The 27,828-nt window shown below is 51.9% G+C and overlaps 9 protein-coding genes across 9 annotated transcripts; 4 read left to right on the forward strand and 5 right to left on the reverse strand.

Annotated features, from left to right (window-relative positions):
- Positions 1–216: 216 nt before the first annotated feature.
- PC9H_011630 (uncharacterized protein) lies at positions 217–2,790 on the reverse strand (the record flags this gene model as incomplete). The annotated part of the gene is made up of 18 exons (XM_036781113.1): positions 217–328; positions 384–421; positions 480–553; positions 620–799; positions 871–1,029; positions 1,087–1,094; positions 1,155–1,171; positions 1,228–1,271; positions 1,323–1,386; positions 1,448–1,545; positions 1,612–1,738; positions 1,795–1,868; positions 1,919–1,985; positions 2,040–2,182; positions 2,239–2,362; positions 2,413–2,447; positions 2,500–2,653; positions 2,713–2,790. 18 exons carry the CDS (start codon positions 2,788–2,790, stop codon positions 217–219), a joined length of 1,596 nt encoding a protein of 531 aa, XP_036626968.1.
- Positions 2,791–3,654: 864 nt separating this feature from the next.
- HTZ1 (histone H2A.Z) lies at positions 3,655–6,769 on the forward strand (the record flags this gene model as incomplete). Its single annotated transcript, XM_036781114.1, has 8 exons — positions 3,655–4,076; positions 4,146–4,462; positions 4,538–4,629; positions 4,688–4,786; positions 4,836–5,023; positions 6,164–6,323; positions 6,399–6,528; positions 6,582–6,769. 8 exons carry the CDS (start codon positions 3,655–3,657, stop codon positions 6,767–6,769), a joined length of 1,596 nt encoding a protein of 531 aa, XP_036626969.1.
- Positions 6,770–7,427: 658 nt separating this feature from the next.
- On the forward strand, positions 7,428–8,482 carry PC9H_011632 (uncharacterized protein; the record flags this gene model as incomplete). The annotated part of the gene is made up of 4 exons (XM_036781115.1): positions 7,428–7,463; positions 7,536–7,706; positions 7,772–8,035; positions 8,147–8,482. 4 exons carry the CDS (start codon positions 7,428–7,430, stop codon positions 8,480–8,482), a joined length of 807 nt encoding a protein of 268 aa, XP_036626970.1.
- Positions 8,483–8,931: 449 nt separating this feature from the next.
- On the reverse strand, positions 8,932–11,425 carry PC9H_011633 (uncharacterized protein; the record flags this gene model as incomplete). Its single annotated transcript, XM_036781116.1, has 2 exons — positions 8,932–9,686; positions 9,742–11,425. The coding sequence occupies 2 exons, from the start codon at positions 11,423–11,425 to the stop codon at positions 8,932–8,934; spliced, it is 2,439 nt and encodes an 812-aa protein (XP_036626971.1).
- A 241-nt stretch (positions 11,426–11,666) lies between these two features.
- ADE13 (adenylosuccinase ade13) lies at positions 11,667–13,659 on the forward strand (the record flags this gene model as incomplete). The annotated part of the gene is made up of 11 exons (XM_036781117.1): positions 11,667–11,704; positions 11,755–11,797; positions 11,847–11,954; positions 12,009–12,127; positions 12,182–12,211; positions 12,262–12,442; positions 12,498–12,620; positions 12,673–12,846; positions 12,907–13,079; positions 13,137–13,347; positions 13,405–13,659. The coding sequence occupies 11 exons, from the start codon at positions 11,667–11,669 to the stop codon at positions 13,657–13,659; spliced, it is 1,455 nt and encodes a 484-aa protein (XP_036626972.1).
- Positions 13,660–13,835: 176 nt separating this feature from the next.
- POL12 (DNA-directed DNA polymerase alpha subunit pol12) lies at positions 13,836–16,894 on the reverse strand (the record flags this gene model as incomplete). Its single annotated transcript, XM_036781118.1, has 13 exons — positions 13,836–13,976; positions 14,044–14,212; positions 14,318–14,715; positions 14,773–15,012; positions 15,057–15,212; positions 15,266–15,379; positions 15,434–15,589; positions 15,643–15,731; positions 15,782–15,820; positions 15,865–16,230; positions 16,281–16,361; positions 16,411–16,477; positions 16,622–16,894. The coding sequence occupies 13 exons, from the start codon at positions 16,892–16,894 to the stop codon at positions 13,836–13,838; spliced, it is 2,289 nt and encodes a 762-aa protein (XP_036626973.1).
- Positions 16,895–17,719: 825 nt separating this feature from the next.
- Positions 17,720–20,322, reverse strand: PC9H_011636 (uncharacterized protein; the record flags this gene model as incomplete). Its single annotated transcript, XM_036781119.1, has 3 exons — positions 17,720–18,552; positions 18,602–20,161; positions 20,214–20,322. 3 exons carry the CDS (start codon positions 20,320–20,322, stop codon positions 17,720–17,722), a joined length of 2,502 nt encoding a protein of 833 aa, XP_036626974.1.
- A 1,151-nt stretch (positions 20,323–21,473) lies between these two features.
- On the reverse strand, positions 21,474–22,625 carry PC9H_011637 (uncharacterized protein; the record flags this gene model as incomplete). The annotated part of the gene is made up of 3 exons (XM_036781120.1): positions 21,474–22,383; positions 22,442–22,483; positions 22,543–22,625. 3 exons carry the CDS (start codon positions 22,623–22,625, stop codon positions 21,474–21,476), a joined length of 1,035 nt encoding a protein of 344 aa, XP_036626975.1.
- Positions 22,626–23,684: 1,059 nt separating this feature from the next.
- Positions 23,685–27,791, forward strand: PC9H_011638 (uncharacterized protein; the record flags this gene model as incomplete). Its single annotated transcript, XM_036781121.1, has 5 exons — positions 23,685–24,155; positions 24,215–25,875; positions 25,923–27,309; positions 27,366–27,718; positions 27,770–27,791. 5 exons carry the CDS (start codon positions 23,685–23,687, stop codon positions 27,789–27,791), a joined length of 3,894 nt encoding a protein of 1,297 aa, XP_036626976.1.
- Between the last annotated feature and the right edge of the window lie 37 nt (positions 27,792–27,828).

The following is a 27,828-nucleotide window of genomic DNA, read 5'->3' on the forward strand; positions in this document are numbered from 1 at the left end:
AGGGAAGTTACATGAGCGCGATGAAATCCGTTCATCGATTCGCGTAATTCACAACAAATGAAGTGTTGATAGAGAAGAGGTAACCAAGGTGATATTAAGACGGCAAGACATGCAGGTGTTTGATGAACGTAACGAGTTTTGCATCATGCATCATGAGGAATCGTGGAGGAAGGCGTTAAAAGTATTGTATCAGAAATAGGCGCTGTAAAGGCCAAGTCAATCCGCCCGATTAAAATTTCCAAGAGGCTGCTGTGTCCCATCCCCGTCCGCGAATATGTTCCCATCAAACCCCGCTGTACCGTTGAACGATTGCTTTGGTGCATACCACCTTTGGGTCAATCAGTATCTCCTTGCGCGGTGATTGACTTATGAGTGTTACGTACCACAGCGTTGACACGCCCACAGGGAAGGTGATTGTAGCCTCCGAGTCGGACAAATGTCAGCGAAGACGAGTGATAGATGTTTCCAAGGTAGCCTACCTGGGTGCCGCGAAATTCGATGGTCGTCTTCACGGGAACAGGGTTCCAACTGCCGCTGCTGGTGTGGTCATTCCCTAACGGCAAAAGATAAACAACGGCGATTTCGGCATTGATTAATTGATTGACGAAAGACAGCTTACAATTGAGTACCACCAAGGAGTATCTCTCCCAATCATTCGGGTTAGCCCTTCCGGTGACGAAGGCGCTGACGCGCAGTCCAGAACCAAGAGTGCCACCAACAGAAACACCGACCCTCTTCCCCCAAGGTCCGCCGGAGTCCCGTGGAAGAATCGCTTTGGAGGCTTGAGCCATGGCATAAACTGGAAAGCACATATTCAGGGGCGCCCATGATAAAGCCGAGTTGTGAGTCTCATGATAGCGAAGAACATACATTCTTGGTTGACACTATAGGACCCGTCGCTGTTCACGGTTACGATTGCACGGCAACCTGGGCCTCCGCAGCTGCTCGTTCCAGGCAACTTGGGATTCCCCTTGCCATCAAGGGCAATGTTCCACATAAGGGCAGCATGCGCACTGCGTTCAACCGAACCTTGGGTAACATGGATGAATTAGTGAGGTCATCAGCCTCATGAAGGGGCAGCTGTACCGATAAAACTATGTGTTTGTCATCCCTGGAGTGAGTAATCGAGTATTACCACCGCATCGTGTACTCACATGTTATCCAAATACCACTATATGCGGAACATGATGAGCAAAACGATCAATCGACGATAGAACAAGAACTCACTTTGATATCGCTCCACCAATCGGATCCAAATGTACCAGTGCACTCTAGAAATTCCATGGATTAGTAGGGTCTCGCACGTCAGAGGTTGGTCTAACCAGAGAAGTAGATTTCCTTGGTGGGGAACGCCTCATGGAATGTCTCTTGCTGTGCGACATTACCCTGGAATTCGTTCATCCGCAGTGAATACTTCGTATCTATCACGTAACATGAAGAGACTAACCGCATAACAATGGAAGGCCACGCCATCGAAAGCATCACCGCCGGCCTGCATGAGCTGGACCGGATAACTTGATGCAACAGACCAGTTATGTTCAAAGCCTGTGAAAGGAACAACATCTTAGTATCATCACCTGAGCATGCCATAAATCGCATATGTATACCAACCAATGAGCTTAGTGGATGATAGCCCATTGCTATTGAGCTGACTACGGAGAGCTTTACCAATCTGTGCTTCGATGGCTGCTGTCATAGTACATGTTGGGTAAGTAGGGTTACTGTTCAGAGGTTCGTTCTGTGGAGAAGCCAGCTTAATTAAGCCAAAACACGAACAAGGGTAGCGCACTATACCTGGATCGAGATGGCATATACAGATACCCCCTTGCTCTTGAAGCCCTGAACAGCCTTCCGGAGGTAGGTAGCATCTAGATACGGTCATATATTATTGCATCCACTGAGGGATGGTTTCACCCACATGAGTTGACGACATTGGAATTCAGCGACCCGCCCGACATTGTGCCAGTATTCTTCATCCAACCAGGCTACAAGGTGCTCAGCACGCCCTCAAAACATCGACAGACAGCCTTAAGCCTTACCGGAGACCACGGCACAATGTGGATCCTCGTGATCTTGTTGAGTGACTGAATATCCTTGAGAACAGAGAAGAGGTACGAAGGCGCGCGGTCAATGTTGAAACTATTGAATGAGGTATCGCCATTAGTGTCGTCGAGGCTGTATTCTGCAAACAAAGGCATAGTTGGGGTCTATACGCGTGAATTAATGCAAGGAACGTACGGCTTGCGGAAAAGTCTGAAGCGCCAATGGGAATACGAATATAGCTGAGCCCAGCTGCATTGGCTGCGTCCGTAGGCACGAACAAGTAGTTCAATAGTTTCCAATAATTATCCGGGTTCTTCGACTAGGAACACAAAGTAAGTCCCAGTATAAACGGTCGATGCAACAACTCACTTTCAAGTTGTTGAGTGTAAGCGCCGAAGAGTCGGCTATAGATAGCATCAATACTGCAACACAACATTGGAAGCGAAAGAGACCAACTCAGGGACCCGCCAAAGCCCCAAACCGACTGGAAAGTACTTGCATCGTTCACGACGATATCTGCGCTGCCTTTGCCCGAAGGCGAGGTGAAATTAATGGGCGGGGAGATTTTCTGGTATGTGAAGAGCTGTGAGCGATCCCACGTAGTCTGCCACTGCACACCGCCAGTTGTCACTACACGTCGCGCTACAATGTCAATTACGCATAGCGTACCATGTCCCATATCTGATACTGGGCAGCAATGCCATGCACGTAGAGCAGACACGCCAGCGGCGCTAAAATGTTTCGCATGTTGGTGGTTGAAAGAAAGACGACCGTCGTCGTTCGATCAACCTGGGGGAGCCCTTTATACAGCAGCGTGTGTTATTCTTAGGGGGAGAACGCTGTCACACAGGCCGAGAAAGCCTATTGCAACGATGGGAACGCCGCGCTCAAGCGGGGAGACTCCTGCACCGCGCTTCGGTCGATCCAACAAGCATACGGTAAACATCATCATCATTTCACGGGATCACAGACCAGCAGGACTGCAGAGGAAGCGAAAGAAGTCATTTCATGGTTGTTGGCAACAGGCTATTCATATCGCGGCCCATGTGCAATGTCGTCCGTCATGTATGACATATCTTCCCAGCCAAATGTGATATCCTCCACGGTGGAGACAGTCATGGTATATCGTCCAGTACTGCTAAATAGTGTCGCCAGATAAAAGCTTCTCAAGCCCCGCATGTCTGAGAGTTGCGATGTAGCCCAGCAGCGTTATACAGGACACAGATGAGCGTAGTGGTACGGTGCCGAAGAGTATCCGAATCACAGAGAACCTCAGGAACTGGTCGTCCCTATTTCACTACCGACTGCAGACTGCAGAAGCTTTGTTTGGGACCGTAAAAAGGATAACGGGACCGGTAGAAGTCGTGGAAGTCAGCTGGAGCTTCAAACTGGCCAAAGGGAGTCGTGTGAGAGGAGCGAGCAGAATGTCGTGTTTTGTGCATTGTGGAGCGGACAAAGAACGGTCCGCAAGTTGGCATCCTAGTTCCTTGGATGGAAACACGAGTAAACAGACGCCCACAACGCGTCCATAGCCTCCGACCTGCCTTGAAAGGGCTCGGCTACCCGACGCGTATCTTGCTGCCTTGCACTCACGTACAACGGACGGCGTCCATGCAAACTTCGTTGCAACTCCCACCCGAGCTACTCTACGAAGTGATATCGGACGTCGTCGCGAGCTGGATCGACCTTGCTATCACCGCCCCTATTAGCGTCGCGCCGGCACAAGATGCCTCTGTCGAGGCGTCGTCCGGAGCATCTGGAAATGCAGTGGGTGATGAACTGGGAGGTGATGAAGACGACGAAGAAGTATCGAACGATGACGAGGATGGCGACGAGACCGATGTCGATGTCGATCTTCCTTCGCACTCTGAGCTAAGGAGGCAGCTCGTAGAACGCGCAGCTAGTATAGACGTGGACGAATCCCTCCCTCCGAACTATGCCAAGCCCCTGCTACTCGTATCGCATGTAGTCCGTGAAGTTACGTTAAGGATCCTTTCAGAAGCACTCGACATACCTCGGGATCCTGACGGCCGGTTAGTACGCTCATCTCATCGACCTTAAACTCCGGTAACTTTGTATGTTCATCGCACGCCCTCCGCCAGGTTGGACCGGAACCCATGGGCATGCATAAAGAACGGCCGGAGGATTCGATGCTTGCTTCTGTCACCCACGATCAGCCACATGCGCGAGCCTCTGCTAATCGTCTGGGAAGGGCACTCGCTTTTCGCAGTCTACGGTTCGATCGCCATGTTAGAACTGACCCAACTCAAATTCGCTCTCCATCCATCTCCCTCAACTCTCCATGTGATGACCCAAGCTGCTCTGATTGCCGAGGAGAACACCAAGTTCATCTCAAGCTCTACTATTGTCGCGCGCGCCGCTGCGAGAATTCAGAGGCTGGATAACTACACCACATTGCGTAAGCGTTCTACGATGCCTTCTAGATCGATAGGGTTGCGGTTGCCATGCTCATATTTATGCTCGCATTTTGCAGTCTCAGAGATTGGTCAATTTAGATGTATCATGGACTGCATCGTTGAAGACCTGAAAAGCCATGGCGCTAATAGGAACTGGGAGCAAATGGCAGTGAGGAGAATCACTACTATATACGTGTCTTTCGACTTGGTTACTCACCATTCACTAGCCGATAATAAAGTTAACGTTCAAGGGCATTCGTTCCTTCCGGCAGCACTTCCTCCCAGATGAGGCCACTCTGAGCATACTCCCGGAACACTTAGCAAAGGTGTTTACCTTCCTCCGCACTTACCTCCCGTAACTCACTGAGCATATAGGCGTTGGACTTGTCAACCATGACGTGTTCGATGAGGCACGAGCTCGCGCGTATAGCCTCCAAGGTTGATTTCTGTTTACCTGGCGCGGAAAGCCTCTTCAAGTACTCCAGAAAGGGCATGCACGAGTTGTCGAGGATCGCGTACATATGGGACTCCGCTACATTTGCCCAATCTGATCCGCCATTGTCGTAGGTGAGTTGCCTCCAAGAGACTGATGGTTTTTGAATTTGGATCTTGTGATTTACCTTGCTTGAAAGTTAGATCCCTCATGTTTGGACTCGCCTAGTTTTTGCGGATTGCTAGTTGTGCTGCGCCCACTATCTACACTTGTTAAGCTCTGTCATCAGGTATCCTAAGGTATCATCCATCGCCCCCGAACCAAGATTACCCCGAACCAAGATTAGAGATGGGGCTCTTTGCATCGCCTTCACCTTGGACCATTCGACAAGTAGGATCCTTCGTCATACTGACTCGCACACAGCTTCCGTGCCTTGTGCGCCGGCCCTCTTCACACCACCTTCACAACACCCCAAACCAATACCACAATCATAATTCTCCCTCTCTTATACAGATGCTTTCTGTAGCGGGAGACCTGATGATGACAGCAGTTCGACCAGTTGCACATAAGCCGGAGACCAACGCGTAACGAAGACATTTACTAGCTTCCCGACGTGGAGCCATCGCGATTGCGCTCCAAGTTCCAATACCCATCTCCGTTGCAAGGAGGTAGACTGGTGAGCATCCCGTTTATGGGGTCTCGCTGAAAGATAGATTGTTGTTGTTGACAGACCCTCAGAGCAACCGTCGAGCGCGGACAGCGACAAGGTGAGCTTGGGCGGTGGCAAGACCTTCCTCAAGCTGAGAGTCTTGTCGCATTGGTCGATGTTAGACCTTAATTGGAAGCCAACCCGCAAACAGTCGCAAACGTTACAAGAAAGCAGCGGCAAAGATCGTCGGTTTGGCAGGGGAAAGAGGCCTCGACGGATAAATGTCAGCTACCGTAAGACTCCTAGTCAAGCTTGGTATTTTAAAGGCTCCAGAAGCTAACAGAATATGAACCGATGGGATTTCAACAGTATATCGGAAGAAAAACATGTGTCCTCCCTAAAGCTCCTAAAACGCGTCAGCAGGTGACTCCATGTGACTCCGTTTACATGCCAGGGTTCGATAAACAAGTCTCAACACCTCCCTTTCCTGGACCATCATCAGGAGGTCGAGCATTTCAGCCACTTTCGCGTCCACACAGTGAGTAGCTCCTCATGGCCAATGCCACGACTAGCCCAACATCTGACGACCTCATCTCACGTATGCTCACCGATATTTGCCAGGAAAAACCACGTACAAGAGTTCACCCTATTCACTAGGACATTCGAGATGGTAGCCAACCCCAAGTCAGGAGGGAAGTCGAAGGCCGGATCGAACCAGAACGCGCAAGGCGCGAACCAGCCACGGCAAATACAAACTAGGAGTCAGAAGGCTGGATTGCAGGTACGTCGCTTGATATTACTTACGTTTCTTAATTTCTCATAATATCTGACATCTGCCTTCGCAATGCGTCCATAGTTTCCTGTCGGTCGTATACATCGTTATCTCAAGCAGCGTACGCAGCATAATGTCCGCATTGGTGCGAAAGCAGCTGTCTATACATCTGCTATTCTCGAATACCTTACTGCCGACGTACTGGAGCTTGCGGGTGGGTTCACTCTCTGTGCGTACCTCATGGATGCTTATATAATTTCCATCTAGGTAATGCGTCGAAAGATCTTCGTGTCAAGCGTATCACCCCCCGACATCTTCAGCTAGCCATTCGTGGTGACGAAGAACTCGACACCCTCGTTCGGGCAACAATTGCTGGTGGAGGTGTACTGCCATTCATCCACAAGAGCTTGACGACGAACATGAAGGCTCAAGTCAAGAACCCTGGCCAACAGTGATTGTTCCCAGCCGCATGCTTTGGACTTTTTTTGGCGTGCGACTTATGTTCGCTTTCTGATTTCCTTGCTATGGTTGTCGTACTAGTACTAATTATTGCGCTCTTCCCTTGTCTCCAGGTCTCGAGTGACCTGATTGTATCTTCTAGCCCCCTACTCATATATATGTAATATGTGATTCTGCGTATGTCCCCTCAGTTCTCCAATTCTGACAGTACACTGTGCGTTTGCGTTGAACTTTTTGAGTCCCCTGCAGCTCAGGGGTCATTGAGAATCTATACCAAGCATTCCGGTTAGTCGTGATCCGATTCCCAGTTCTCTTGTCTCTGAACCAAGTCCTTCCGCCTCGCAGAACGTCTTTGAATCTAGAGATTATTGATTAGATAAACTGATTATCTCGCTAGCGCCGGTGAGTTTGCCAAGCAGCTTCCCTGCAAGGGGTAATTGTGGGGTATTTGTCATGATCGAGTTGCCGAACAGCCTGCGAACCACGCTACTTATACTAGGGGACTGTCCACAAGACGACCGTCCTACCTTTCACCGCCTCATCATCATCTTCAAGCAGCCTTGCACCCGAATTGCAGTTGGCCGCCATTTCAATTCATCAGGAGATCTATACTCGTACGTTCAGGGCTACCCTCGGTTGAGATCATCACACTCAATGCCCTCCCACAAGGAGCCTTTATATTCAACCATCGTATATTAGAGAGCGATGGTACGGTATTACACAGTTCACCTTCCTCTGGGTACTTCAATATCCGATCTCTAGCCCGGGCCCACTCAGGTGCAAAGCCCGCCGAACGACAACTTCACTCAGGGCCATGGCCACGGGCACGATCTACACGAGAAGAGCCGCAACGAGGGCGGCCCAATGAGTGCCAACGCTCAACACCTTCATAAAGAAGCCCTTAGAATGGCTCTAGGGAGCATCCTCAACCCGGTGCGTACTCGCATCAAAGGGTTCTTCATCGCGACTAACAGTTATTCGATGCAAAAACTGGCCAGAAACGACCATATACCCCGTCTTCTCGCTCGTCGTCTGGCACTGCGAGCCCTGCCTATCCTTATTCTTTTCATCATTCACCAGTTCCAGGGACTCCATCTATACCCCCTGCTCCTCATCCGACGCCATCCAGTGGTCGGTTTTCTGAATCACACCTTAGCCCTTTTCCGTACCATCCTCACCCACAGCCTCACCTCCCTCATGCCCACCCTCCTTTATTGCACTCCCACTCCCAGCCTCATGTGCCTTCGCGTCTAAGTCAATTGGTGCGTGTAGCTTTCATTTCGCTTACCACGTCTTCCGCATGGAATTCTTTCCCCATACTTCTTTACTCCCTTGTCCATCGCTTCCTGGACTTGTTACTCAAACCGCCTTAGGATACTCAAACGGGCCCCCAAGACGGCGATCAGGTATCCCATTCGCAAAGAAACAGCCCGACCCACTCTGGAGCGGCATCCAATTCGGCCAGTCACTGTTCATCACCTATTTTGAGCCAGGCGCCAGGAACATTGTCAGATGCTTCGATCACGGCGCCAGCCAATCCTCAACAAGAATATCCGGACGGCCCGGTTCTCGCTCCAGCTCCAATCAAAGGCGCCGTCGTCGTTACAGATGAAGGTGGTGCCCCTTCGGAGAAGTCGAAAGTCACTTTCATCCAGACACTACAATCGAAGAGCGCTTGGGAGGCTCTTATTCACGGATCGTTTTCATGATGTTGGCTGAGTGACTCTGGACTAGCTGATTACTTACGGTCTATAATTTTTCTCAGTCGTGTAAGTATGTGTGTGCCTGTACGTATAGAACTGTTGAACTTGGAAACTATGTTATCAAGGCTTTGAGAGATGTCTCTGGATCTCATCTAACTAATCTGAAAAAGAGACGAGCAAAGATGAATGAGGAAATCAATATCTGAATGTTGAAACTCTTCAGAGGACGCAAAGCGCTTGTCACAAGAGAGCAAGGAAAAGGAAGGGGAGTATTATGGGACTACCTAGAGGTAGGCTTGGTGGTTGTGGTTTGGGATACAATGTTCTTGTTATATAAGACAACGCGTCACTTGATTACTGGCACAGTTATTTGGGATAGGCACTGAGACATATGACACTGATCATTACATGCTAATAGGCGATAGAAAGGAGATAGAAAGTACGAAATCTAGTAATCACCGGTACTGTCGAGGTTTTTGGTCTAAGGCAGCCAGAAAATTTTCAAAGGTCAAACATCCTCCCAGCGTTTCAAAGTCAATCTCAACCTCTTCCAATGTAGGAACGACCAGGGGAAGAGGTTCGGACTTGGATGTAGATAAAGGAAGCTCGTCATCCTCGTCATCCTCGTCGATCTCCACGAGTAGATCACCATTGATCAGTTCCTCAGTATCAGGAACATATGGTGTACTGTTGCTTTGGAGTCGAGTCGCAAGCGTGACCGAATTTTGATGGGCCTTGTTGAACAAGTTCCTCAGGGCGTTGAGATGCTTTCGTAGGGGCTGGAACGCAGGTTGTATCTTACTGAAAATTGGCAGCGGGTCACCTAAGAAGCTTTTTTTGGCTTCACGAGCGTCGGCATACGTTCCAGTCCACTTCATTATCGTCGAACCTGGTTGGCTCACAACTGGATTACCCTTGTCGAGGGTATAGTGTACCGCCGCCCAAACAAGGACGTAGAATAGAGATTCAAGATCATGACGATAGAGGTGGGTGGGTGGGTCGTCATCGGTGAGGAGGTCGAGTGCCATGAATGGACCAGTTCCCGTTCGGTGCTTCGCGTGAGGACCCAAGGGGATAACGTCGGATGCAAGATCCCAGTCGTTGAGGATGCCGACAGAGCGTCGGTGTTTCGAGCTCCACTTCCATAGTAAGTTCCTATCGCTTATATCACGATGGAGGAATTTTCCAGTTTCCATTGCGGCGTGATGACCTAACAGTGGAAGAGTCAGGGCACAATAGGTGTACATAAGGTAGAGCGTACGAACATTCGATGATATCGAGGTACGCCTTCATGAAGTCTGCGTAAGTCGGAACCTCCCACAGGTGCTTATACTGCTCAACGATCATAACCGTGAAATAGCGCTGCTCAAGGTTGTGCTCCGTAGTCATGGAACGAAACAGGTCTCCGGGGAGATGGATAGATACCCCCTTGAGCACCATCGCGAAGTGGACTTTGGGAAGGTGAGGCCTCATCCGCTTCACCCTCTCGCGGAGGGTGTGTATTACTTCTGCTTCGAGATTCGGCCGCGTAGCCAGCGGCCAGCTTAGTTTGACCACCATAGAGACTTGAGAAGGGAGAGATTTTGTGGTGCCGTGTACGATTCCAATGTCGCCGGAGTCATTCGTGCCGTTCGCTAGCTTGCTTGTGTCTGGTGTGTCGCTCGCTACCTGCTCCAGCTGGGAACCACTTCCCTTAACTGCTTCAAAGGGACGACCCGGGAGGACTAGTGAGCCTCGGCCGTTAAGACCTTGGTATACGTATAATGGATTACCGGAAATCTGGAAGTGAGAGTAGAGGTGGTCCTTCATATATGTAGCGCCCGTGTCGTCATCGCACGCAGGCAAACGAAGGAACGCGCCGTCCATCGAAACGAGAGGAGCGGAAAGCGGGGAGTCGAGGCTAGGGGAGATGAGGGGTTCGAATCCAGCCTGAACGACGTCGCACTTGGCAAGGGCCAGAGCCACCATCGCCAGCTTTTGTGGGTCTTTAGAGAAATCGAACTCCTCAGTGAAGATGGCCCCTATGCGGTCGTAGTAATGCACCCATACAGTTGTATCCCTGATCACGAAGCCGGTAGCCCAACGCCTACAGGCAGCTGCCATCATCTCGAGAGCGTACCCAGCGCCTTGAGCCTCTTTCCAAGTCATTTCTTTGGGTCGCTTCGAATGACCTCGCTCTTCAATTTCAGGGACGTCGGAGCTCCGACGCTTCGATCCAGACGGCGCCAAGTCTAGCGCAGAGGCTATGGCGCCCACATTAACTCTCGAATTTGGCGCAGATCCAAGTGTTCTTCCTTTGCAAAGTGTGCGCATTTGGCCGCGTGCCCCTCGTGCCTCCTTCCGAATCCTTTGATCGCTGGGGCTTATTTGGAATTCAAGGAAGGCCTTGGAGAGTGACCAAGACACCTTGTCTGAGTCTTGGTGCGACTTGAACATGAAAAGTCCGTCAGGTTTCCGAGGTGTGCCCATACTCTTCAATTGCTCGTGGCCTAGAGAAGCAAGATTTATGTCGAGGGAATACTTGTCATCGCGGAATTTCTCGAATAACCCGTCCATGATAGTTTTGAACGGCAAATACAGAGCATTCTCCGGCCGGCCTTGACTGAGTGCTGCGTTGTATTCGGTCAGGCCTTTGAAATCTAGCGTCCACTGATTTGACGTTATGTACTTCATGTCGTTGCTCGTGAAACCATATACATGCTTCACGAAGTCTTCGATTGATACATCACGGAGCGTTCGACCAAGAAGGTCCTCCTGAAAGGCAGCACCTTGCTTGTTGGGAGTAGAGTTTGTAGACGTCATACCTAATTCAAATCGAATGAGCGAAGAAACCAAATCGTTGAGAGGATGCTCACTGGAGTCAGAGTCGTAATCACTAGAGTAGTCGTCGGAGTAATGGTAGTAGTAGAGGGAGTTATTGGATGCCGTGCCACTCATGTTAGCGGCCATTTTGTGAAATGTAGTGTGGTCAATGGCGAATTGGCCAAACAATGGGGTTCGGGCTGGCAGAAAGTCAAGATGTGGCTGTTGCCACATTAGGCTTACCGCTTGGATCCCATGTTGCTTCTTTCAGACAACAAACAGCAGCAATGGACAACACTGCATGTGATCGTTCTTGTTTCCGTAAGCGCCACCAGCGCTTAGATCTGAGGCTCAGGGGCTCCTATTCCGTTCACCATCGTCCATCATCATGGAAAACTTTGAAACGTACCAAACGCCTCTTTCCAGGTCTGAAAAGTCATTGCGTTCCCCGAATGTGTCTCACGTTCTGAGTTTAGCCGATATGCAAGCAAGGAGATGGCCCGCCTGTTCTCTCCGGCCGTACGAAACCGCTCATCTCATCCTAAGACTCTTACTGACGCCTCAATAGATGCGATTCCACACCTGGCGGAAATTATGGCTCAACCTTGCGGTTGCCGAAAAGGAACTAGGCTTGCCTATCTCTGACGAAGCCATCGAACAGATGAAAGCAAACCTTGTACGTCTCCCTATCCACTCATCACCCGCGCACAATAAACTCATGAGACGATAGGATCTCACCGCAGAGCAATTTGAGATCGCAGCCCAAGAAGAGAAGAAAAGACGTCATGATGTAATGGCGCACGTCCATACTTTCGGACAGGTCGCCCCGGCAGCTGCTGGGATCATCCAGTAAGCACGCCGATTTCGATTTCGCATACTACTGAAGCTCATCCTGCCGTTTAGCTTGGGAGCAACGTCGTGTTATGTTACTGAGTAAATCAAATTCATAACTACCTCGAGCAACCGCTCAACTTCCCGATTAGCAACGCCGATCTCATCTTTCTTCGGACTGGTTTGACCTATCTGATACGATCGCTGGGCATCCTCATATCGAGGCTCTCATCCTTCGCTGCCCAGTACAGAGATCTCCCCACCTTGGGATTTACCCACTTCCAGCCAGCCCAGCTGACTACCGTAGGGAAGCGCGCAACCTTGTGGATCCAGGTCCTCATTCTGCATCCAACGAACCATCCAGCTTGCTCACATCACATTTCCCCAGGAACTTCTGTGGGATCTGCGAAATTTGCTGCGTGCCAGGGAAGACATTGGCTTCCGTGGGGTCAAAGGGACGACTGGCACGCAGGCCAGCTTCTTGGCCCTCTTCGACGGAGACCACGACAAGGTACGCATGATGGCCCAAGCTTCACTAAGAAATCGCCTGACAGCGGCATTAGGTTGAGCAGTTAGATGAACTGGTCACAAAGCTCTCGGGATTCGAGTACTCGTATCCAGTGACTTCGCAGACCTATTCACGCAAGATTGACATCGACGTCCTGACCCCTCTCGCTTCCTTGGGCGCCACCGCACACAAGATCGCCACAGACATACGTCTACTTGCAAATCTCAAGGTACTATACTCGATCTGATGAAGTTCAACCTAACTCACAGCACTCTCGTTGCATACATAGGAAATTGAAGAACCGTTCGAATCCACCCAGATCGGGTCGTCGGCGATGGCGTACAAGCGGAACCCCATGCGATGCGAACGTGTGTGCAGTCTGGCGCGCCATCTGATGATACTCCCCCAAAACGCCCTAATGACAGCAAGCGTTCAGTGGTTCGAACGCACCCTTGACGACAGGTACGTCCCTGTCCCTCGCAATTGTTCTCCAACGCGTATCTGACTCTGATTATGCAGTGCCAACCGCCGCATCACCATCCCCGAGGCATTCCTGACCGCAGACATCGTCCTCTCCACCCTGCAGAACATCTCCGAGGGTCTCGTCGTCTACCCAAAAGTTATCGCACGGCGCATCGCCCAGGAACTGCCCTTCATGGCGACGGAGAACATCATCATGGCGCTCGTCAAGAACGGCGGCGACCGACAAGAAGCGCACGAGAAAATCAGGGCAAGTTGCTCCACCTCCCTTTACACCTGGATCTGAGTATATCCACCCGCGACCTAGGTGCTCTCCCACGAAGCTGCCCATCAGGTTAAGCAACTCGGCTTGGAAAACGATCTCATCGACCGCGTCAAGTCGGACCCGTACTTTGACCCGATCAAGGATCAGCTCGAGCAGCTGCTGGACCCCGCGACCTTCGTGGGCCGCGCACCCCAGCAGGTGGACAAATTCATCAAGGACTGGGTCGTGCCGGCCTTGGCGCGCGATGAGCTGCAGGAGGCGATCAATAAAGGCGGCAAAGTAGAGCTCAGCGTCTGAAGAGGGGTAACACGACTAAGCTAAAATGCGTATGTACGATGTTTGGCGAATTGCGTAGGGTGTTAAGCGCGCCGAATACAAGTCGAAAGTTACTTTGTATCTGTGTTCAAAATATAGTGTAGAAGCACATTCACGGCGATGGTAGACTCGCGAGCAAGGAAAATATCACTTTTGGTTTAGCTCGCTAGCTTCCCGAAGTCGACAGCAACACGGTCGGTCAGCGGGACCGAGCCGTCGCTGCACGCCGCCACGCTGATCGTCGCATAAGTCCCTTTCGACAGGAACGACGGATTCACAACGACAGTATGGTCCACGGGCTACCCGGAGGGCCATAAGATTGAGTTCCGTAAACCTCCAACCAGCATTTCAGGCGGACACACGCACCTTCACGAAATGCTTCAGCCGACTCGGCACGATGAGAATATTCGGCGCAACACCAACACCACTCCCCCCGTTGTCAGCCCCCAAGTCTACCCGCAGGCGCTCGGAACGCGACACGTCAAGGTTGACGTCGTGCGCGAGGTCCGCGGACACGGGGAACAGGGGGTAAAAGCTGCTGTTGGGTGAGTATCGAGCATCATAGGGCATCGAGCATCACAGGTAGAGGGCACGCGGGGCGACGACGATGAAGAAGAAAGAAAGAAAGAAAAATGCGTACCTGCGTTGTCGGAGCAGATGTTGACAGAGGCCCGACATGCCGTCGTACGGCGGCGGGGCAGAGTCTGCCTCCATTTTCACACCTCCCGGTTGTTGCTGCCGTTGCTGATATTGTGGTTGTTGCTGTTGTTGAGGGATCTCGCCCGCAGGAGCAGGAGTTTGGAACGCAGCGCCGGGATGCAGGTCGCGGTTGATTGTGTCGATGAACCCACTGGCGTCAGCAGCTGGCGTCGTCGCTGTTGTCGTGGATGTCGCGCTAGCAGGGGGAACCCATTCCGCGTATTCGCCGTGTTTGACCAGCTCCTCCTTCCTGAGGTGAAAGAGCACATCGACGCTCGTCGCGCCGAACGTTACGCCGTTCAGGCTGAATCGCGCGGGGTTCGGGAGCAGCTTGATTCGCTGTAGGCCATGTGAGCTCAGTCACATCGTCATAGTGAAGAGAAGAGTAGCACACACATCGTCGTTTGCGACTAGACTCGGGTCGAAGGCGGCCTGGGGGAAGGACGCAACGGTGTTGTTGATGTCGCGGACGCTCGGCACGATGAGGGCGGTGGACCCCGGCGCTGCATTGAGATACACCGTGAGCGGGGCGAGGAAGTGGTGCGCGAACAGCTCGGACGGCGACATGTCCACGTCGCCCTTTCGGATGCACTGGTGGCTGGCGTCTACGAACGGGCCAAGCTGTACATCATCTCCCTAAGAAACCGTCTATACAGTTAATGAACATGGGTTAAACGTACGAGGAGCACGACGGATGGCTTCGCTGTTTTTAGGGTGTTGAAGAAGGATTTGGCGAAGCCGAAGCTGAGATCGGTGTCTAGCGTGTAGGGCCCCGCTGCTACCTGCATGAAGAACGCCTCGATCTTCACCGGTGGCATCGATTTGAGCGGGGGAAGCTGCGTGGATCCAATCAGCATCACGATGGACAGCGAACAAGGGAGAGGTCTACACATATCGCTTCGTCCACTGCGAACCACCCGCCGCCGCCGTTCCGTCCTTTTAGTGCAGCGATCATACCAGGAAAGAACCCGCATTTCGAGACGCCTTCGGGGCCGCCCCTCATCTGAGCGTACACATGAGGTGATGATGATGATGATCTGACAAGGATCGGGCTTACCTTGACCGTGGGCTCGAAGCGGAGAGGCACGCGCTGCCCGGACCCCATCATGCGCGACGACTCGAGCGCAAGCGATGCGTCCGCGAGCTTGCCGCTGCCGTCTGCGGACGACCCTTCGACCTGCGGCACGATGCGCCCAACGACGTATATCGGCTCCTAAGGGAAAGTCAGCACTGGGGGAGGGGATCTAGATGGCTCTATGATCTGACATTGGTAAAAGTGCACGGGTCGCCGAGCTCGTCGATGTGGTAGTGCTCCCGCACCAGCTCCGCGAACTCGTCGATCCGGTTGTCGAGGACTAGCCGACCGTGAGTCGCGTTCAGTGGTGCTGAGAGGGACGGCACGCACCTTCACTGCGTTCGTATATCTTCTCATACATGTATCGATCTGCGCAGCTGTTAGGGGGGTCCACGTAGAGCATGCTTACTCACAGCTGCGTTTGTCTGTCCGTGGAGGCCCTTGGAATGCGACCTTGCTGGGCCCAGCGTGAGCGAGACTCGTCGTCTCGGACCCCGGTTCGACCTTGACTCGCGCTCGTGCTTGCATATGATGGCGCCCCGCACCTCTCACCGGCGCGCTGTTCAGCCCCCCTCGCCCTCTCGCAGCTCGCTGTGCCACCTTCGTGAGCCCCTGTACCTCAGCCTGCCGCCGCAGCGTCTGTCGAATCGTGTTGCACATGTCCAAGCTGAGGCTGGGAAGCGCAGATCCGCGCGGCGCAGAGAACTTGAAGGACTCTGCCTCGACTTTAAAACTGAAGTCGCGCGGCGTGAGGTTGAAGGACTCGCAGATGTTGGCGCCTGGTCTGGAATTGGCGGGGTCATGGCAGGGGATATTTGGAGGTACGTACATTCTTTGAGGAGCTTCTCGTCTGATACATCTGCCCCGAATATTTCCCTGAGTTGATCCAACGTTCGGGAAGCCATGGATACTAACACTGAAAAGTCAGTGAACGCGCTGAGCGCGTTCGTCACACTCACAGACAACGCGATGTGTCACATCACGGGATTTTTCTACCTGAAAACTTGGCGCGTAGCTGATAATCGACTAGTGTATGTAGGTCAACAGAACATGACTTTCACAAAGAATGGGAGAAAATTGATACATAAATCCCGTAGTAGCAGTCCTGATATTCAATCACTGGGGTTTCGCAAGGAGAGATGCCGCGTAAGCGCGGTATTATTCGGGTACCCCAAGAGGCTGGCTTCCACCCAGGGCAGCCATGAAGTTCTCAAACGTCAAACACCCTTCCAGAGTCTCGAAGTCGATGCCAAGCTGTTGAGCAGGAGTAGGGGCAACAGGAACGAGCAGAGGGGGGGCCGGAGTCGCATTACCATTCCGGTGTTCGTGCCTCTGTCTTCTGGCAAGGTCATCTCTGTGGTAGGTTCTTTGAGAGCACGACTTGCGTCCAGTTGCGCTAAGTGGAGCCGATTTGCATTCTGCCGTGCTCAGATTCGGCGTCATCGGACAATTGACAAACCACCTTTCACGGGATCTGCTTGCCACCTTGAGAGTGTTGATGGCTCGTTGGCGTGGTAGCACTTGGAGTACCTTGGAGTACCTTTTGTAACATCTTGATCCACGAAGAGTATTGGAATTTTGGACGCTATGCGAAGTCGCGGAATGTCAACGTATTTAGTGCCGCGACCTTCAACATTTCCTACACGCCTTCGTTAGGTGATCTAAATTCTCATCTCCGTCCCTACTCCTGATTGTCACGCTTTCTCATAAGCCAACAGCAGGGGGCCTTGATGGCTTTCCTCGTTATCCCAAACAGCAGAGCCATACTTAGGATGAGTACGGTAATTGACGACGAACGGCGGGACAGGCGAACAAGACTGTTGTTACGACATAGGCGGTCACAGATATTACAAGTGCGAAGGTCAATGGTAATCACTCATAAAGTTTATCAGTGAGGTTTATAACCCAAGAATTGAATATTGAGCGACGAAGCACTGAAGAATCGATGCGAAGTCGAACAGGGGTCGATAGGAGGAATATGGAATTCGACAAATCGAGCTCGAATGAGGAGCTGGAGAGGGAAGGAGGGGGTGAGATGAGTACCCAAGTGGTGGATGGGACTACCTCAGAGATTGAAACCGTATCGCAACCTTACGGTAAACCAAATGTGTTATAGACATTATATATACAAATTATACATCAATATCTCTTGGCAACTGACATCTGACGTCAAAAATAAGCCACTGAGCGCAAAATATAGTAGAACAGGTAGATATTGTGTTTCAGTGATTGTGTGTCTAGCAAATGCAGAAAGAAAAGATACATGAATCACTTTGCTTTAGAAGCTTGATCTTTGGTATCTACCGGGCGTATCACTCTGGGAGACCATTTAAGTGCAGCCATGAAACTCTCGAATGTCAGGCACCCGCCTAAGGTCTCGTAATCGACGTCTACTGGCGGCGGCGCGGGTGCGGCTGGGGGAGGAGGCAAGTGTAGCTCTGACTCCTTCTCTTCGTCATGATCGCTTTCATCGTCATCGTCGATGTTCATGTTAGCGGGAACCTGTCCTTCCTTCAGCGGCGCGAAAACGTCATTGGTATCGTCGAGTTCTACTTGAATTTCTTGCTGGGCCGCTTCCACGATCTGGCTCGCAAGCAAGACACGATTGCTCTGTGCCCTCTGGAATAGTTTGCAGAGTGACTCGATCCAAGTCGGCCGCAAACCATGGAACGCGGGTCGTATACGCTTGAGCACAGGCCCTGTGTCACTCAAAAACAGAGTTTTTGCACTAAGGGCCTCCAAGTAGGTCCCTGTCCACTTTTCTACCTCATCGTCGACACGGTGCGCGTATGGGACGTCATCACCTATGTTGTAATGCACTGCCGCCCATATAAGAACGTAGAAGAGTGATTCAAGGTCGTGGCGGTAGAGATGGACAGGGGGTTCCGGGGCAAGGAGGTCCAAGGCCATGAATGGGCCCGTGCCTGTACGGTGCTTGGAACTGTTTCCAATGGCATCGACAGGTGTGGCTAAGTCCCAGTCATTGAGGACGCCAATGGTGCGCCCACGCTTAGCGTTCTTAGCGCTCTTGGTCCACAATAGGTTGTTCTCGCTGATATCGCGATGCAGTACGTTGCCAAACTTCATCGCAGCGTGATGACCTGGAGAATTGGATTAATGAGGTTTATTGCCCATACCGACTACACTCACATTCGACGATGTCAATGTACGCCAGCTGAAAGTCGGCCACAGTTTTGATGTCCCAGAGGTGATTATAACAGTCGGTAAATAGAAGGGTGAAATAGCGCTGCTCGAGTTTATGAGCAGTAGTCATGTCACCGAAGAGATGTCGTGGAAGTCTTATGGATTCACCCTTGAGCGTTATGGCGCAGCGTATTTGAGGAAGATGATGTTTCATCTTCGGAATCTTCTCGAATAGGTCTTGAATTGTGTTGGCCTCTAGCCACGGACGCTTCTCTGTTGGCCAACTGAGCTTGGCAACCATGGCAGCCGTAGAGTTCGTTGGTAAAGACGGTCGCTTCCCCTCGTCGTCCACGTTTTCAGCGCTTTCGTGCGGAATTGCGCTTTCAGCCTTCTTGATTAGTTTTCCAGGTAATACGTGTGATCCACGGCCAGTGAGGCCACCGTAGATATACAGTGGGTCATCGGTGATTTCGAAGTGCGAATAGACTCCCCTTGCAATCCAGTCGTCAATCTTGCCTTTGTCGTTGTTGCTTTCGTCATCAATGTCTTCTTTATTTCCATCTTCCCCATTGTTCTGTGCATTTCCATTGCCCTTCGGTATATGAAGAACCGCGTGCTTCAGCGAGGAAAGTGGGTCGGTAAGTGGGGTGTCGAGATCGGGCGCAATTAGCGGGTCGAATCCTGCTTGTACGACGTCGCACTGTCCGATGGCCAGGGCGAATAAAGCCAATTTCCAAGGCTCTTTATCGAAGCTGAATGGTTTGGTAAAGATAGCCCCCACTCTATCGTAGTAATGTAGCGACATTTGCGTGTCCCTGATGACCACACCAGTGGCCCATCGTCTGCAAGCGGAAGCCATGAGCTCCAAAGCGTATCCGGCAGCTTGCGGCTCTTTCCCACTTAAGGTTTCATGCCTCGCGCGCTTAGAAGATCCACTAGGCATGTCGCTACTGCGGCGCTTTCTTCCTGATGGAGTCGTGGTCGTGGGGGATGGCTTCAAGTCGGGCATAGATGCAGACACAACGTTTCCTGGAGCGACAGAGTCATCTTCATTGATAGTGCTGATGAGACCGAATGAGGCTTTGACACGTTGTGCGCTAGGTGTTACAGCGAATTCAACGAAGGCCTTCGCGAGGGACCAAGTTATAGGCGATTTGTTGTTATGTGAGCCGAAAAAGAAAAGCTGGTCCGGTTTCCGAACATTCCCAACACTTTTCAGCGCGGTCTTGCCAAGGGAAGCATGGTGCACGTTAAGCTTCTTCTCGTCCTGGGCGAAAGTGTCGAAGAGATCGGCTACAATCGCCTTGAATGGCGCGTAAAGGTCTTCTTCTGGAGCGCCCTCATTGAGTAGCTTCGTATACACAGCCAAGCCCTCAGGCTCCCATTTCTTGGACTTTATGTACTCTAAGTCGTCCTTCGATACGCCATAAACATGTTGCACGTATTCTTCCATCTCCACGCCACCTAATATGAGGCCGCAAAGGTCGTCCTTCAAGGCAGAGTCCATGTTGTTGCGATTTCGTTTGTAGACCCCAGATGCACCTTGCTTACTGGGAGTAGACATGCCTAAGTAAATATGAGTGAGGCAGACTGTCGAGCAGCGATAATAGTCGCTTACTTGAGTCAGTACCTGAGTCGTTAGAGTAGGATGATCCAACTGAGGGATAGAAATTGTAGTAATCGTAGTAGTAGTCGTGAAGTGAGTCGGTGGAAGAGCAGCAAGTCATGGTGGGGTCCATTTTAAGCAGGGATTGTGGCAAGCGAGGCTGCACCAAACAATGGTGGTGGATGAAGTTCAGGTTTGGCCGATTGCCAATTTAGGCTTACTACTTAGATTAGTTGCTTCTTTCGGCCACATCAAAACAATCGACAACAACGGTTTAGCCACCAGTGTGTGTCTCTACCGGACATCAACTAGTACTTGACGTAGGAGACCGCTCTCTCTACTTATACAGAAAGGTAAAATACTGCCGCTCGATTTGATAGGCGGTATATTGCACCCTTCCTCTCTATCGGCCTGTCTTAACAAGAATTCGAACGCTCATCCAGCAGCTTGCGGGGTCTTGGGTGAGTCGTATCGACGCCATCTACTACGAGGGTCGTTCTGACGTCGACTGGTGAGTCGGCACGGCCCACAAAGGCCATCCATCCTTGTCGTGACTGAACGTTCACAAGAGCGTTTAAGGCGCATTGTTTGCACATCACGTTCGGAAATGAGCAGCTTGGGGAATGCTGTACATGATGTCGACCAGCGTACATACGAATTCATGGCACCAGTTGTAAAAAGAACCTGAAGACCTTCGACAAGAACACGGAGGTCGTGGTTGCCGGCCCCCAGCTTGACGAAAAAGTATTCACAGTGCTCGATACTCTTCTCCCAGTGTTTCAATTCTTGACAGTTTATTGGTACTGCGCCCTGGCAGCTCGGCACCATCGGACATTTGGTAAACTACCTTTGACGGGATCTGCTTGCCACCTTGAGAGTATCGATACCATGGAAGGTGAAAGTGGCGAGCTGCAATAACGGGCGCTATGGCCGTAATGATGTCTCCTTGGTTCGTTGGCCTAGTTATACTAGGAGTACCTCGGAGTGCCTTGTGCAACACCTTGATCCACGAGGAGTGTTGCACTGGAATTTTGGACGTTATTCGAAGGGTGTTCGATCTGGTTCCACGCGGGCGGTACAAGACTGTTGTTGTGTGGTGGTAGGGAGCTGGGAAGGAGAGGCTAGATTTGCTACCGACGAGTACTTGATTCTAAGCCTATTCGAGGTGCTCTGAAACCCTCAAGCAGAAACATGATACGCTTAGTTCCCAAATGAATGGATGACAAAAACTGGTAATCAAGATTTCATGGCAACTAGGGAAAAAATACACTCTTAATCAAGGGCATCAAGGAAATCGTATCCCAAATCCCGAGATTCCAGGTAGTCACCGTAATACTCGCGTTCCTCCAACTCGGCTTCTTCGCGGGCATACAAGTCCTCCATCTCCACCTCTCTCTCATTCAGTTCGTCAAACTCCCGAGCGTCAAGATCAGCCCAGTACTCCCTGGCCTCCAATTCCTCGTCGATATCCCTGGTGTCGTACGAATCCCACGATGTGCTAACCCCTCGTCCGTAAAGCCTATCGCGCTCCTCCATGTCCTCCTCCCGCTTGCCTTTCTTGGGAGGTTGAACGGCCGGCTTCGCTGGTTGCTGCTTCTTGGGCTGCTGCTTCTTTGGCTGTTGCGGCTGTTGCTTCTTTGGCGGTTGGTGAGGCTTTTGTTGCTGGGGCTTCTTAGGCTTGTTCTGAGTGCCCCATCCTCCATTGCCCCCGTAGTTCTGGTAAGGGTTTCCGTAGGAAGGGAAACCTCCACCCCACTGCGACCATGGGTTCCACGCACCAGCACCGTTATCGCCGTGTCCGTTCTCGTTCCCGTAATCCGGAGCAGGCGGGTACCAACTGTACGGAGAGTTGATGTAGTAGTTGGTGTACTGGTTGGAATCGTAGTCGACGTCGTAATCGTTGACCGGGGCCGCCGGCGGGGTGGCGGGGCCGTTGTTCTGTTGAAGAGGGGGAGTGGGAGTCTTGGGTGGCGCGGGCTTCGGGGTCTCAGGCTTCTTGGGAGGTTGGGGGTTGTTCTTGGGCGGGTTGTTCTTAGGAGGGTTGTTCTTGGGCGGATTGTTGTTCTTGGGGGGAGGGCTGTTGTTCTTTGGGGGTGGGGTGTTGTTCTTAGGAGGTGGGTTGTTGTTCTTGGGCGCCGGCTGCTTGGGCGCCGGGGCAGGAGCCTTCGGGGCAGGCTTGGGACTATCGGATGAGGGGTTAGTACTGCTGGTCGGTAGAAACCATAACTGGAGGGACTAACGGCTCCCTTGCCACTAAGGCATCAGATACATCCGATCCCGGACTATAACGAAAGAAATCAGTACGGTCCTTTCAAATAGGGCGTAGGATGAGGATACAAACATTGGCTTAGCTAAGACACCGGACGCTGCGTTGAGGGCAACGAGCGCGATAGCAAGGGTGGTGGCGGTTGACTTCGTGAACATCTTGGCGTAGCGAGTGGTATGTAGTAACAGAGTTAACTGTTCTGAAGGACGTATGGGATAGTCGTGAACGAAGAGGTGTACGAGTGTAGTTGGATGTAGAGAAAGTAGAAGTGACCGGCACCTGCTACTGTTGAACGATCGAGGGAGTGAGCTCAGCTGAAGAACCAAAAGCGAAGGAGACGAGGTTTATATACCCGTCCATGCTCGGAGCTAGGGGAACTTGCACCGTGAATCCATAGCCTTGGTATCGCCTGATATTGATGTCGCTATCCTCTTGGTGTTTGAGAATCAGTCGTACGCCGCCGCGCGTGGTGGGAGTTTTGCATAGTTCTTGGAGTAACATATGGAAACCGAGTGATTGCGGTGCACACCGAGGCTCCTTTAGGATCTTCCCAAGGGAGCAAGCAGGCTGAAACGACTTTGAAACATGAGCGCCATGCGCACTTTGCTGCTCAACGATCATTGAGACACCAGACAAAGTTCTTCGAACTCTCGTGCATGACTACTGCAACACAAAGAGCATCAGCTCCATGGAAGACCACTAATTGAAGCACGCACCTTTACACTGCCTTTACAGTAGCGCTTGAAAGCCTAGACGTTTAAATAGCATCGGAATGATATCCCTGCGGCCTTCTCCGGACTACTTCACCCAGCATACGAGCCTGATTGGGAGCTACGGGCATTGGCTGAACGTGCAATTGAGCCATTCACTGTATTTGTGAATTATTTCTGAACGAAGTCAACTACGGCGACTGTGGTCCTCACCTTGTTCGGTTGATACTGATGCTTACATCAGCACTCAACCATTGATGGGGCGAAAGTGGGCGCTTATCAAGGTTGCCTGAAACTGTTCCTTCTGTTTCTCGTTCTCATCGACGTGCGCGTCGTCCAGGGCTTCATCCAGCTCGTGAGTTGGGAACTGCCCCCTCCGTTTCTGTCAGATACTGATGATTTCTACCTTTTATGGCAAATCAAGACTCCTAGACGCCCTTGTCTAATACTAAGACATTTCACAAGACTTTGACAGGAAAACTTCAGTCTCGGACACCGTCCCCGGCAATGGCGACAACAGCCAGTCTCCAAATTCCTTCAGCGGAGCCCGGCCCCTCTCGTCAACAACAAGTTCAGCAAGGACAATACCGGCCGGTTTCAGTTGCAGTGCAACCTGCATCTGCGACATCACCCCCTCCCTCTGCTGCTCGAAGGCAACGCGCGTCGCATACCGTCCAACCCAGTAGCAGAGACGAATCTGCTAGTGGAAACCACAGTGGAAGCGCGCCGGTCGCTTACCACGATGTCTATTCTCACCCGGCTGCTGTAGCATATCTTGCCGCGCATCCTCGGCGCACCATTCCCAAGTTTGGGCCATATCTCTTGCTCCATACCCTTGGAGAAGGTGAATTTGGGAAGGTGAAGCTGGGCTTACATAGTCTATGGGGAGAGGAAGTGGCCGTCAAACTCATTCGCAGAGGCAACGTAGACAATAGCGTGAGGATGAGTAAGGTCGAAAGAGAGATTGAGGTATTGAGGGTGAGTGACTCCGTTCGGCTACCAGGTCTTCCTTTTGATGGCATGATACCGCACTTTAGACCCTCAAACACCCCAACATCGTTCGTTTGTACGACGTGATAGAAACCGACAAGTACATTGGTATCATCCTCGAGTACGCGTCAGGGGGAGAACTCTTCGACCACATTCTCGCCCACCGGTACCTTAGGGAAGGATATGCCTCCAAGCTTTTCTACCAACTCTTATCCGGTGTTTGGTACATTCACCAGAAGAAAATAGTCCATCGCGATTTGAAACTGGAAAACCTCCTCCTGGACCGCCATAGAAACATCCTCATCACAGACTTCGGCTTTGCCAATCGATTTGAACATCGCGCAGATGATCTCATGCAGACATCTTGTGGTAGCCCTTGTTATGCTGCCCCCGAACTCGTCATCAGCGAGGGTCTCTATGTCGGCAGCGCCGTAGATATCTGGAGTTGCGGTGTCATCCTCTACGCCATGCTTGCCGGGTATCTCCCATTCGACGACGATCCAGCAAATCCCGACGGGGACAATATCAACCTCCTATACAAGTACATTGTCAATACTCCGTTGACGTTCCCCGACTACATCTCAGACCAGGCCAGAGATTTACTAAGTTTGATGCTAGTCCCGGATCCTACCAAACGAGCTAGTTTGGAAGCTGTAATGAACCACTCTTGGTTAGCTGCTTTCCATGCTCCTCCGGCCGAAGGCGAAGTGATGGATATCGATGTCCCTCGTGCCTTCGGTAGGACCGTGGAGGATCTGGAACGACAGGCTATGGAGCAGCATCAACAAAAGCGCTTAGCTTACCAACGCCAGATGCGTGCTGCTGCCGCTGCCGCGACTGGTCAGCATCAGCAATCATCAACCACTTCACCCCACGGTCATGGTTCTCGACATGGTCATCACAGCTATCAACCAGATGTGCTTTCCGCTGGCCCGGCTTCTGCTGGCGTTGTCAGCCCCAACAGCCGGCATCGCGAACGCAGCGAACATCACAGGGAACGCACTCAGCCAGAATATCTGTATGAAACTTCCCTGGACCAATCATATGCATCTACAGCTTCCCCAGGAATGCCCACACCGCCTACTTCTGCCCCCGCCGTCAGTGGTTCTACGGCTGCTAGCGCTGGAAGGAAAGGCTTCGTTCCCAGCCCAGTCGCAGTGCCGATGGACGAGGATGATCCGTTCTCCATGCCCGTTGGTCCGAAGAGTGCCGGTGTTGTCGCGAACAATGCGCCCGCTGAACGTGAAAGACGGCCGAGTATGGACGGGACTCGGCTCCCTGCAGCTGTCGCTAGCCCCCCTCTCCCGGAAGTCGCTACAAAGAGCCCGCCAAAGAAACCCGCGGATGGCTTCAGGCATACAATCCAGGTCGAGTATGATGAACCCAAAAGCAGCAGAAGGAGTGATGATCGTGCTGCTTCAAGACGGAGCGAAGACAAGGAGAAGGAGAGAAGGAAGGAAAGAACGGATCGGGATCGGTCAGCGAGTCCGCGCAGGTCAGCCGGCGCAAGCAACGCTGGTAGGAGCCCAAGTGTTGGCCCGAAGCGGGATGAGAGGGATCGACAGAGTCGGGTCGCTTCTGGAACCAAACCTCTTCCGCCCTCACCCAATATCCTTGCAGCGGAGCCTCCGATCACGGCCAGCTCGGCGAAGAGAAATGGAGAGACCCCTCCCCCAGCTAGTGAACGCACCCCGACAAAAGCCAAATCGTGAGTTGCTCTTTATATACGTGTGGATCTACTAAGCCAGTCAACAGCGCTGCAGCTAATGGTGCTTCTACCCCAACACATCCTAGGAACAACGTACCTGACACATTGTCCATGCCGACGCCAGTCGTGAACGTTAACGCGGCTAGTCCCCCTGGTACACCCGTTGCCTTCTCACCTACCGCAAAGGACAGGGATGATATCAGTATGGACATTGACGATGTAAAGGGGGCCAGGAAGAAGCCCAGCAGTGAGGACAAACGAGAAACTAGCTCGCAGCACTCCAAAGGTAGTGGCCATCGGCGGGGTTTGTCCGCCGTCGGCCTGGGCAAGATATTTGGTGGCTCACCCAGTTCCACCAACGAGCGCATACCATCAGAAGGATCTGACACATCTGGACAGAGCGGCAGTCGACGGCCAAGTACCCTACAGCTACCTTCAGACGGGGAGAGTAAGAAGTCTTCGGTGGGATCCTCTGTTCTCTTATCCCCAGCCAACAGCGACAAGGAGGGCGGCAAGGAGAAAGATCCAAAGAAGACTTCGCGGAGGAATACATTGACGGTCATGGTCGAGCCGTTCAGCAGGAGCATCAGGAATAGGAACAATAAAGGCCGTGGTGCCAGTACCCCCCTTCATACTCCTGGAGCGGAAACCGCCAATATAGAGACCAAAGACGTACCCGTACCTTCCATGCCCACGAAGGAGGAACTGAATGCCGACGAGTTCATCAAGGTATCACAGGCAGACACAAGCGTCGATCTTGATGCAGGAGGTATGCAGGCCTCGACAAGCGCCGCGAAGAAAGTCATGCAGTGGTTCAGAGGTAGAGGCAGGGGCGGAAGGGATTCCATTGGATTGGGCGAACCTCCTCTCAATGCCCCAGAGTTGCCAGAGAAAGAACCCGCGGAACGGTCGCGAACTCCCACACAACTGACGACGAATGAAAAGGCCAACGCATCATCAACTACTGTCAACCAAGCGACTGCTGTCACCTCACCCAAGGAAAGTGCAAGGTCGCCGTCTACACAACGCGGCGGTTTGTCTCCGCTAGGCCACCCGCAGAGGTCCGCATCCTCAGGCGTCTCGAATCCATTGTCCATCGGTCGATGGATGCGTCCTTCGCTTACTACTGCAAGCCCTGCCGTTACCGCTGCTAGGACTCGTCAGACCTCAAAGAATCCGAACGACGCCATCCGTATACATCACGGACCTGTCGTCACAGCAACGATTACGAATATGGCCCCTCCGGAAGTGATGAAGCACGTCAAGCAGGTATTGGACGGGATGGGTGTCGAGATCCAACTCGAAAGCGAGTTTAAGTATAGGTGTGTCCGGGTGAAGAGGAGAAAGGGAGCTGTCGGTGGGTCAGTTGCTGGCGCGGATTCCGGTAGTCAACTCACGGCTGTGAATATGATGGGGAGCGCTGCTTCGAACGGAGTGAGTTATCTAAATCCTATTAAGCTGTACTCCATCTTATATATGGTGGCGCATAGGTTGATAGACGTGGCTTGCCCGTCCCCTCACACGGAACGTTTTCTGGTAATATGTTGAAGGGACTGCTCATGCGTCGACAATCGTCTCAGGTATCATCACCAAACATGCAGCCCTCCCTTTCATTCGACGATGAGGCTATTTCACCCATCGGTGAGACCACCTCTCAATCCATCAACCCCTCACAAGACCATTCCCCGGTCTACGGCGACATTTCGCAAGATGCTGGCGATGAAGTTCGGTTCTCCGTTGAGCTGACGAGGCTGGACGGCTTAAACGATACGTACAGCTTGGATATCAGGCGACTCCGGGGTAACCTAAGAAGTTACAAATTCTTACACGACATTATCAGAGAGTGAGTCTAAACTCCCTTGGATTTTTTGGCGACACGCTAATTATTTTGCAGTCGTGCCGATCTGCAGAGATAGGACATTTTTCCGCCAATACTGCAGACATGCAGTCTAG

The sequence above is a fragment of the Pleurotus ostreatus genome (genome assembly GCF_014466165.1).
Source record: "Pleurotus ostreatus strain PC9 chromosome Unknown scaffold_9, whole genome shotgun sequence".
Lineage (NCBI taxonomy): Eukaryota > Fungi > Basidiomycota > Agaricomycetes > Agaricales > Pleurotaceae > Pleurotus > Pleurotus ostreatus.